Here is a 10,484-nt window from a genome sequence, read left to right on the forward strand (position 1 = left end):
CAATACAAGTATTAGGCACCATTTTAAAGATAAAATTCTCGTTAATCCAGCCACAGTGTCGGATTTCAAAAAGGCTTTACAGCGAAAGATCCACAAATGATTATGTTAGTCACCACCAAGTCACAAAAAACACACAGCCAAAAGAGAGAGGTCACAAAAAGCACAAATAGAGATAAAATTAATCACTAACCTTTGATGATCTTCATCAGATGACACTCATAGGACTTCATGTTACACAATACATGTATGTTTTGTTCGATAAAGTGCATATTTATATCCAAAAATGAATTTTACATTGGCTGTTATGTTCAGTAGTTCCAAAACATGGGGTGATTTTGCAGAGAGCCACATCAATTCACAGAAATACTCATAATAAACATTGATAATAGATACAACTATTATACATGGAACTTTAGATACACTTCTCCTTAATGCAACCGCTGTGTCAGATTTCAAAAAACTTTACGGAAAAAGCATATCTGAGTACGGCGCTCAGAGCCAAAACAGCCAAGAATATCTGCCATATTGTGTAGTCAACAGAAGTCAGAAATAGCATTATAAATATTCACTTACCTTTGATGAGCTTCATCAGAATGCACTCCCAGGAATCCCAGTTCCACAATAAATGTTTGTTTTGTTCGATAATGTCCATCATTTATGTCCAAATAGCTTCTTTTGTTAGCGCGTTTGGTAAACAAAATTCAGAACGCTATCGACATAGCGCGTCAGTAACAGACAAAATGTCAAAAAGTTCCGTTACAGTCCTAAAACATGTCAAACGATGTAGAATAATTTGATAGATGTTTAACATAAATCTTCAATAATGTTCCAACCGTAGAATTCCTTTGTCTGTAAAAGCAATGGAACAGAGCTCGCTCTCACATAACCGCGCGTCACGTGCCCAAGGCACTCTGCCAGACACCCGACTCATTCCCCTCTCATTCAGCCCCCCTTCATAGTAGAAGCATCAAACAACGTTCTAAAGACGGTTGACATCTAGTGGAAGCCTTAGGAAGTGCAACATGACCAATATCCCACTGAATCTTCAATAGGGCTGAGTTGAAAAACTACAAACCTCAGATTTCCCACTTCCGGTTGGATTTTTTCTCAGGTTTTTGCTGCCATATGATTCTGTTATACTCACATACATCATTCAAATAGTTTTAGAAACAGAGTGTTTTCTATCCAATAATACTAATAATATGCATATATTAGCATCTGGACTAAGTAGCAGGCAGTTTACTCTGGGCACGCTTTTCATCCAAAAGTGAAAATGCTGCCCCCTAGCCCAAACAGGTTATTAAGATTAATGCACCAACTGTAAGTCTCTCTGGGTAAAGTGCCTGCCAAATGACTAACATGTAAATGTCATATGATGCGTTTGATGTCTTTTTACCTTCTGTTTCCCTGTGGTGTTCCATGTGACTTTTTACCGTCTATCTGTGCTGTAGCCTGTTTGATTGCTTTTTTAATTACTTTTTGCCATCTATTTTGTGTCTTGTTTATAGGTATTGGAGGGATGGGGAACCAAACGATGCACATACGGGTGAAGACTGCGCTCATCTCTCAAAGAAGGTATCAGACCCACTAAAGAGTTGGAACGACGTACCATGCACAACGAATATCCACTGGATGTGTGAGAAGACAACGTCCACATTGTAACTATGTGTTTAGAGTTTTGAAACATGAGACATTTTGATGATCTGTTTTAGATTTTTGTATTAAGCTCATTCTTGTGAAAATTTTGCAAAGTGATTGGGGGTAAAAAACATAGGTAACTTCACCCTTATCTTAGCATGGTGGCTAACACAGTCTGTTCTTGCCATATGACCCGGGTTCAAAACCCAGCCGGCGACATAAACAGCCTAAAGTTCTCCTTTGGATATCCAATGTGACTAAATTATGTTTTATTTTGTAATGAAATCCCAACATTATATTATCAGAAACTGTTATGGAGTTAAGTGGACTGGCGAAGCAGCTTAAGTAATAGAAATCCTGATGATTAGCAAAGAAACGTAACAGCTTATTATTTAACAGTACAAAGCCAGTATAGACCATGTATGTTGTACTGGTAATATAATAGGTCAGTAGACCATGTATGCTGTACTGGTAATATAATAGGTCACTATAGACCATGCATGCTGTACTGGTAAATAATAGGTCACTATAGACCATGTATGTTGTACTGGTAATATAATAGGTCACTATAGACCATGTATGCTGTAGTTGGTAATATAATAGGTCACTATAGACCATGCATGCTGTACTGGTAATATAATAGGTCACTATAGACCATGTATGCTTGTACTGGTAATATAATAGGTCACTATAGACCATGCATGCTGTACTGGTAATATAATAGGTCACTATAGACCATGTTTTCTGTACTTGTAATATAATAGGTCACTATAGACCATGTATGCTGTACTGGTAATATAATAGGTCACTATAGACCATGTATGCTGTAGTGGTAATATAATAGGTCAGTAGACCATGTATGCTGTACTGGTAATATAATAGGTCACTATAGACCATGTATGCTGTACTGGTAATATAATAGGTCACTATAGACCATGTATGTTGTACTGGTAATATAATAGGTCACTATAGACCATGTATGCTGTACTGGTAATATAATAGGTCACTATAGAACATGTATGCTGTACTGGTAATATTAGGTCACTATAGACCATGTATGTTGTACTGGTAATATAATAGGTCACTATAGACCATGTATGCTGTACTGGTAATATAATAGGTCAGTATAGACCATGTATGCTGTACTGGTAATATAATAGGTCAGTAGACCATGTATGCTGTACTGGTAATATAATAGGTCAGTATAGACCATGTATGCTGTACTGGTAATATAATAGGCCACTATAGACCATGTATGCTGTACTGGTAATATAATAGGCACTATAGACCATGTATGCTGTAGTGGTAATATAATAGGTCAGTATAGACCATGTATGCTGTACTGGTAATATAATAGGTCAGTAGACCATGTATGCTGTACTGGTAATATAATAGGTCACTATAGACCATGTATGCTGTAGTGGTAATATAATAGGTCACTATAGACCATGTATGCTGTAGTGGTAATATAATAGGTCAGCAGTGTAATCATGTATGCTGTACTGGTAATATAATAGGTCACTACATTTACATTTACATTTAAGTCATTTAGCAGACGCTCTTATCCAGAGCGACTTACAAATTGGTGCATTCACCTTATGATATCCAGTGGAACAACCACTTTACAATAGTGCATCTAACTCTTTTAAGGGGGGGGTGGGGTTAGAAGGATTACTTTATCCTATCCTAGGTATTCCTTAAAGAAGGTGGGGTTTCAGGTGTCTCCGGAAGGTGGTGATTGACTCCGCTGACCTGGCGTCGTGAGGAGTTTGTTCCACCATTGGGGTGCCAGAGCTATAGACCATGTATGCTGTAGTGTAATATAATAGGTCAGTTTAGATCATGTATGCTGTATTGGTAATAATAGTGCAAAAGCCTTGTTGTATGGGTGTGTAGAAAATCCTTGATACTTTGTCTGGACTATTGTCGCCACCTGGCGAAATAGATTGGAGCTTGCACTTCAGTTCCTCCTTCCATAGCTATGGCCCAGAGCGTTAGTTCGCTTCTTTCTTATATCTTACGCGTTGAACACACTGACTGTGACTTAGCGTATTGGAGACACCAGAAGTACATTAATTTCCAATGGAACGCTGCGTTGCCCTGCACAATTGCGTTGCAGAGGCTGTTGCAGTACGTTTTGTTGTGTTTATACGTTGGATTTATCGAACGTATACGTCAAACTGTATGCGTAAACGGGTTGACAGAAATGGTAACATAAGGTGAATGTTGAACTTTTGTTGCACACATATCTAGATGACGCAGCATACTATTTGCGCAAAATTACAGTCGGTGTGTTCAAAGCGTTATCTTTGAAGTGAAACGCGCACTAACGCCCTGGACCAGAGCTAGGCCTGTGACTATCAGCTACTAAGAAAAAAAAGTGATTAATCGATTCATGTTGGAAGAATAAAATGAAACATTTCCTAAAATATGCTGCCAATATCCCTATAAATAGTATGCCTTAATGTGTGATATTAATAATAAACATTTAAATAAAAAATACAATATCCAAATGTAAATCAATATCATGAATTTGGCATACTATTCTTAGGGCACACTAATGTTGTTTAATGTTATGCTGCCTTCATAACCAAGTGGGAAGGTGATATTGACCACATACGACTGGGAAAAATCCACTTTAATTACCCTTCAACTCGTAATTACTAGTGGGAAATCCCTGAGCTCCAACTTCTCCCACATGTTGACCTCTGCACCTACTAAGGAAATGATCTCGATAAGAGCATTTTAGGCAGTTAAATTTAACAACAAAACATTATTTATAAAAAAACAATCTATTAATATGTTTTATGAACACTAATTGGTATACTCTTGGACTTCCAAGTTGGCGCAGCGTCTAAGCACTGCATCTCAGTGTAGAGGCCTCACTACAGACACCCTGGTTCGAATCCAGCTGTATCACAAACCGGATCTCTCTCTTAACATGTAGATGTTGGCAAATACCTATCTCCCTGCACGTTTATAGACCAAACAACCTGCAGAGTAGGAGCCGCGGAGGGGTGTGTGTGTTCGACCTGTGTCTGTGTCCTCAACTTGCAGTGGGCAGACAATTTTGCTATCAGTCAGAATGCGAGTTGGCGTTTTATATTTTTTTTCCTACCCTCACCCGTTTGTTAGATATGAAGCACATTGATGCTTGATAGCAAACGTCCTTGCCATGTGATTTATCATAGCAGCAGGCTAACGTGAAACAGAAGTGAAAGTGATCGGGTGAAATTATGAAGCGAGTGGACAGAGACACACAGCTTTACTCTGTCCAATCAGTGCAGCAGGATCAATATACCCAGCCCAGCCTTCTCTTTACAGACAGGCAAACTAGCCAGTTGAGCTATTTAGATGATGTAGCAGCACCTCACTTGACTGACTGACATGAGAAAGATGCGTTTCCGATCACGGATAATAAAAAGAATACTCGGATCATAATCGTATCAAGAGAATTGCTCATTTCCTTCACTATACTTGTTTGTCCGACTACTCGGCACACCTGTAGTAATAACCACATTCCTACGTGTTTATGAATGCAGCATAAATTGACGGAGTAATGCTGCATTCACAGCAAAGTGGCAAGGTGGTAAGTACCTGTTGTGAAGTCATAATACCAGTTGAATGCATTCACATGCTTTGAACTCTTTGAGAAACTGCAACTGGCTAAAAGCCAACAAGCTGCATCAACCATGGACATCAACCATGGACATGCTTGTAAACAAATTATAGTGTTACAAAACCATATTAATAGATTACTTTTTATAAATAACGTTTTGTTGCACTTAACTGCAGAAACTGCTGTTCTGGAAGTAATTTTCTTAGTAGATGACGACAAAGGTCAGCATGTGGGAGAAGTCTGAGCTCCGGGATGATAGACGTGTTTTCCTCTAGTAATTACCAGTTGGAGGGGACGTTCAAGAGGATTTCCCCCCCAGTCGTACATACAAATAGTACCTTTCCACTTGGTTAAGAACGTAGCATTAGGCTACAACTTCTGTCACTGCAGAGCGTGCCACTGTTCAATGATTCCGCTTTTTCGGTCGGTGAGGAAATATTAGGGTGAAAGGTTAGGCAACGTTATAACTCCAATGCCAGTAACAAAGCCCACAGTTCCCTCCCGGACACTACGACAGATCAGACGGTTACTATACCCAATCCTGAGATCCACCGACAAGCCAACTTTCTCCAGCAGACGTGGGCGAGCCTGAACTGAAATAGCAGACGCGCACGCACGGACCAAACGGTAAAGTAAACAGACATTTCCACACTTTATACCCGAATATTCAGTGTTTGTCTAGTACAAATGTTTATCGAATTTACAAGTTCCGCGTTTAGGAGACGTTGGCCTACACTCATTCAGTCGATTTCGCGGTGGCGTAAATACGCGTTTACTAACGGATATCGTACGAGTGAGGATTCGCTTTAGCTAAAAGTAGGACTAGTCCCATTCCGTTATCTGGCTGCTTGGATGAGATYCTTACCAGCACGCATGTAGCCCACGGGCGGGTTCCTCCGCTCCTCTCCTTTTTGTTGTTGTTGCTGAAGTAGGTCTATTCCGCATGTTGACGCCTGAGAAACGTTGAAATTAAAAGCACAATATATCAAGATCAGTTAACATTAAGCATAACGGCTAGCATAGAATAGCTTGGTCGTCTGTTTCAAACCAAGAATTAAACTTCAACCACAAACAACGACTATAGGAATAGGAGTTGGTTGCATGTTGGCTACAGTTGCATAACAAACAGATCTGGGACCAGCCTTGGGTTGAGTTGTCTTGTCTGAACACGTGCATATATTGCATTCCATAAAAGCTCATTCATCCAACTACATTAAAATTCGGAACGGCTGCTTTAGTTCATTGCTGGGGTGTCATTTCTCTGTATGAAGTGGACATTCGAGATCAAATCGTTCAGCCACCTATAAAGTAACCCATAGCAACACTGTTGCAAAGTAGCAGAAATGAAGCTTTCTGAAATCCACAGTGGCAGTGCTCAGATGTCTATTCCATTCAATTACCAAATACTTGAATTGAAAACATAGATACAATATTTAATCATCTTTACACAGTGAAATATAGCTAGGTAAGGAATGTACATGGGCTGCCGAGTGGTGCACAGTCTAAGGCACCTAATCTCAGTGCAAGAGGTGTCACTACAGTCTCTGGTTCGAATCCAGGCTGTATCACATCAGCGCTGTGATTGGGAGCCCCTAGGGCGCCGCACAATTGGCCCAGCGTTGTCCGGGGTAGGCCATCATTGTAATAAGAATTTGTTCTTAACTGACTTGCCTAGTTAAATAAGGTTCAATCAGAAAATAAAATGTAGAGTGTGAAGACTAGGATAGCTGGACATACTTCAGTTTTATCAGGGGCGCAACTTTCACTGGGGACGTGGGACGGACAGGGAGCATGCAGAAATTTCAATTTTGTCCACCCCAGTTTTATCATTGGATGTGATACAAACAAGGCAAATGTGTGCTTTAGGACCATGCGCACGTCTCCGAGCGTGTCGGGTAGGCTGTTAATAATATATTTATTGTTATCCCCCCACTTCTAAAACAAAAGTTGCGCCCGGAGTTTTATGCTGCAGTAATCAGCATATTCAGGTAAAGAAGTAGAATCATTTGAATTACAAGAATAAACATTATATTGTCCATTATCTTGCAGTAGAGAATGAAAATGTATTTTTGCTCCCAACCCAAAGTAGCTTAATCTGTTTTTATGTCATAACAATAGTTTGCATGACCTGCCCTGAGTAACATGGCTAACAATAGTTTCCATGACTTGCCCTGAGAAAACATGGAAAAGTCGTTTTCATGACCTGCCCTGAGTAAACATAGCTGTGACAGGATTTATTAGCATATGCACAAAGGAATGCAAATATTTACACTGTGATTTCAACCAAGACACACAACACATGTTCTATATCTCCCTCTGTCTCTCTCATACACTCATACCTCTGTGTCTCTCTCTTCATACCTCTGTCTCTCTCATACACTCATAACTCGTCTCTCTCTCATACACTCATACCGCTGTCTCCTCCTCCTCTTCCCTCCAGCCCGTCTCTACAGATCTACTGTTTTAGACCAGAGGAGCAGAGCACCATGGTTGTGTCCAAGGCCTGGACGTTACYCCAGCACTTCCAGGGTTTCCCCAAGGCTAGTGACTTCCATCTGAGGGAGGAGACGCTGCCACAGCCCAAGAATGGACAGGTGAGGATAGGATAGACTTTGAAGGGCAATTCCACCCTTTTCCAACCGTATCTTCATCATATGCAGCACAATACCAGTGTCCACATATGTGGAAATGTTGCATTTCTATGTTTTGTAGAAAAAATATATAACTTTAAAAAGGTTCTACTTGWTGACATCATCAAAAGTTAAAATATTTTTTAAAAACAGTGTTTATCCAACACTGAGATTTTGCGSTGACGTGGGGAGCAAGAAGTCACTGTTTTAATTCTACCCTGTGACGTCACAGAGAATACTTTTTAAGGACCTTCTTCTCTTTTTAACCAAGGATCACAGAAACACACTGTTTTCACATGTAGACACTGGATTGGGGCTGGAGATAAAGAATATGAAGTTGAAAAGTGGCGGAATTGCCCTTTAATGTCCCAGAGGGGAAAATTGTCTTGGACACGTACTGAAGCCCTACCAGGAACTTCACACAAAATGAACARGTTCCTTTTGCAATTCTAACATGTTCCATGGCATGTGAAATGACTTGATAACCTGTGGTTAATACATTTGTACTAGAAACAGGTTATCTGGGCCGAAACGGGGTGGGACTAATCAGAAATTTTCCAACAAAAAACACGTGTTTTCTTTGCAAAACGGTGTCCACTAATGAATATACCCCTTAACAAATTATACATTTTTGTAGCAAAATATTTTCAGTTGCAAAATGTTTTGCTACGGTGTGTACTAATGAATAGACCACTGTTCAGGTGCTGTTGGAGGCTGTGTTCCTCAGTGTGGATCCTTACATGAGACCCTACAGCCAGACGATGATGAAGGAGGGAGACGTGATGATTGGGTCCCAAGTTGCCAAGTAAGGGCACATTATGGGGGAGTGAGGCGGGCATGTGGATGCAAACACATTATAGACTGACTGAGACTCATGTCGACACACTATAGACTGACTGAGACCCATGTTGACACACTATAGACTGACTGAGACCCATGTTGACACACTATAGACTGACTGAGACTCATGTTGACACACTATAGACTGACTGAGACTCATGTTGACACACTATAGACTGACTGAGACTCATTTAAACATCTTCGCTATAGGACTGACTGAACTCCCATGTTGACACACTATAGACTGACTGAGACTCTCATGTTGACACATTTATAGACTGACTGACATTCATGTGACACACTATGGACTGACTGAGACTCATGTTGACACACTATAGACTGACTGGACACTCATGTTGACAACTATAGACTGACTGAGACCATGTTGACACACTATAGACTGGACTGAATCATGTTGACACACTATAGACTGACTGAGACTCATGTTGACACACTATAGACTGACTAGGATCATGTTGACACACTATAGACTGACTGACATCATGTTGACACACTTGCACCACTTTCTTTCTCTTCCTTCGCTCTCCCCCCCTCTCTCCAGGGTGATCCAGAGCTATAACCCCAGCTTCCCGGTTGGCTGCCATGTGGTCAGTGATTGTGGATGGAGGAGTCACTGGGTGTGTGATGGGGCAGAGCTGACCCCTGTGCTGCCCGACTGGCCCCAGGACATCCCCCTCTCCCTGGCCCTGGGGGCCATCGGCATGCCTGGGTAGGATGGATGGATGGATCTCTCTTGATAGATAGATAGATAGATAGATAGATAGATAGATAGATAGATAGATATGTGTGGTTGAGGTGTGTGATATACAGTAGTGGTTATAATAGTGATGATGATATCTCTCTAGTCTGACAGCTCTGTATGGACTAGAGGAGGTGTGTGATATAAAGAAGGGGGAGACTCTTCTGGTGAACGCTGCAGCAGGGGCCGTGGGCTCAGTGGTGGGACAGATCGCCAAGATCAAGGTACAACATCCCCTCAACGTTTCCAGAGCGTTCCCACAACGTCTCCACAGTGTTAGTTACTTCCTGAAGATGAGGACAAGTTGTGTTCTATATTCCATGTGTCTCTGTGTGTTACCAGTGACTTTCATAATGTATAGTGAGTCAGTGTGTGTGTGTGTGTGTCCGTCCGTCCTCAGGGCTGCAGAGTGGTGGGCTGTGCTGGGACAGATACCAAGGTGTCCTATCTAAAGGAGCTGGGTTTTGACCAGGTCTTCAACTACAAGACTGCCACCTCTCTGGAGGAATCACTCAGGGAGGCCGCGCCACACGGATACGACTGCTACTTTGAGAACGTGAGGTCACTGCACCACTCGCACACACGCACTCTTTGTGTGTGTGGACAGGCGTATGTATGGACATTTGTGTGTGAGCGTGTGTGTGTGTCAAAGCTCAATCTCTCTCTCTCTCTCTCTCTCTCTGTCCAGGTTGGTGGGAAGTTCTCCAGTGTAGTGATGCATCAGATGAGAGAGTATGGCAGAATAGCTGTGTGTGGAAGCATCTCCATGTACAACGACACCACACCACAGACAGGTATACTGTCCGCACCACAGACAGGTATACTGTCCACACCACAGACAGGTTAACTGTCCACACCACGGACAGGTTAACTGTCCACACCACAGACAGGTATACTGTCCACAGCACAGACAGGTATACTGTCCACACCACAGACAGGTATACTGTCCACACCACAGACAGGTATACTGTCCACGCCACAGACAGGTATACTGTCC

At 41.5% G+C, this 10,484-nt stretch overlaps 2 protein-coding genes across 2 annotated transcripts in view; both read left to right on the forward strand.

Moving 5' to 3' along the window:
* The window catches only part of LOC112078200 (C-type lectin domain family 4 member E-like), a gene marked incomplete at its 5' end in the record, with an annotated part of 6,372 nt that extends 4,642 nt beyond the window's left edge, over positions 1–1,730 (forward strand). Inside the window, one exon of the mRNA XM_024144505.1 lies at positions 1,509–1,730. Coding sequence (XP_024000273.1) covers positions 1,509–1,662 — 154 coding nt within the window. The remainder of the gene's footprint in view (positions 1–1,508) is intronic.
* A 3,879-nt stretch (positions 1,731–5,609) lies between these two features.
* The window catches only part of LOC112078199 (prostaglandin reductase 1), a gene marked incomplete at its 3' end in the record, with an annotated part of 12,160 nt that continues 7,285 nt past the window's right edge, over positions 5,610–10,484 (forward strand). The window contains exons 1-7 of the mRNA XM_024144504.2: positions 5,610–5,884; positions 7,698–7,851; positions 8,589–8,692; positions 9,290–9,457; positions 9,594–9,711; positions 9,888–10,043; positions 10,176–10,281. Coding sequence (XP_024000272.2) covers positions 7,744–7,851; positions 8,589–8,692; positions 9,290–9,457; positions 9,594–9,711; positions 9,888–10,043; positions 10,176–10,281 — 760 coding nt within the window. The remainder of the gene's footprint in view (positions 5,885–7,697; positions 7,852–8,588; positions 8,693–9,289; positions 9,458–9,593; positions 9,712–9,887; positions 10,044–10,175; positions 10,282–10,484) is intronic.

The sequence above is a fragment of the Salvelinus sp. IW2-2015 genome, unplaced genomic scaffold, assembly GCF_002910315.2.
Source record: "Salvelinus sp. IW2-2015 unplaced genomic scaffold, ASM291031v2 Un_scaffold5383, whole genome shotgun sequence".
In the NCBI taxonomy this organism is placed as follows: Eukaryota; Metazoa; Chordata; class Actinopteri; order Salmoniformes; family Salmonidae; genus Salvelinus; species Salvelinus sp. IW2-2015.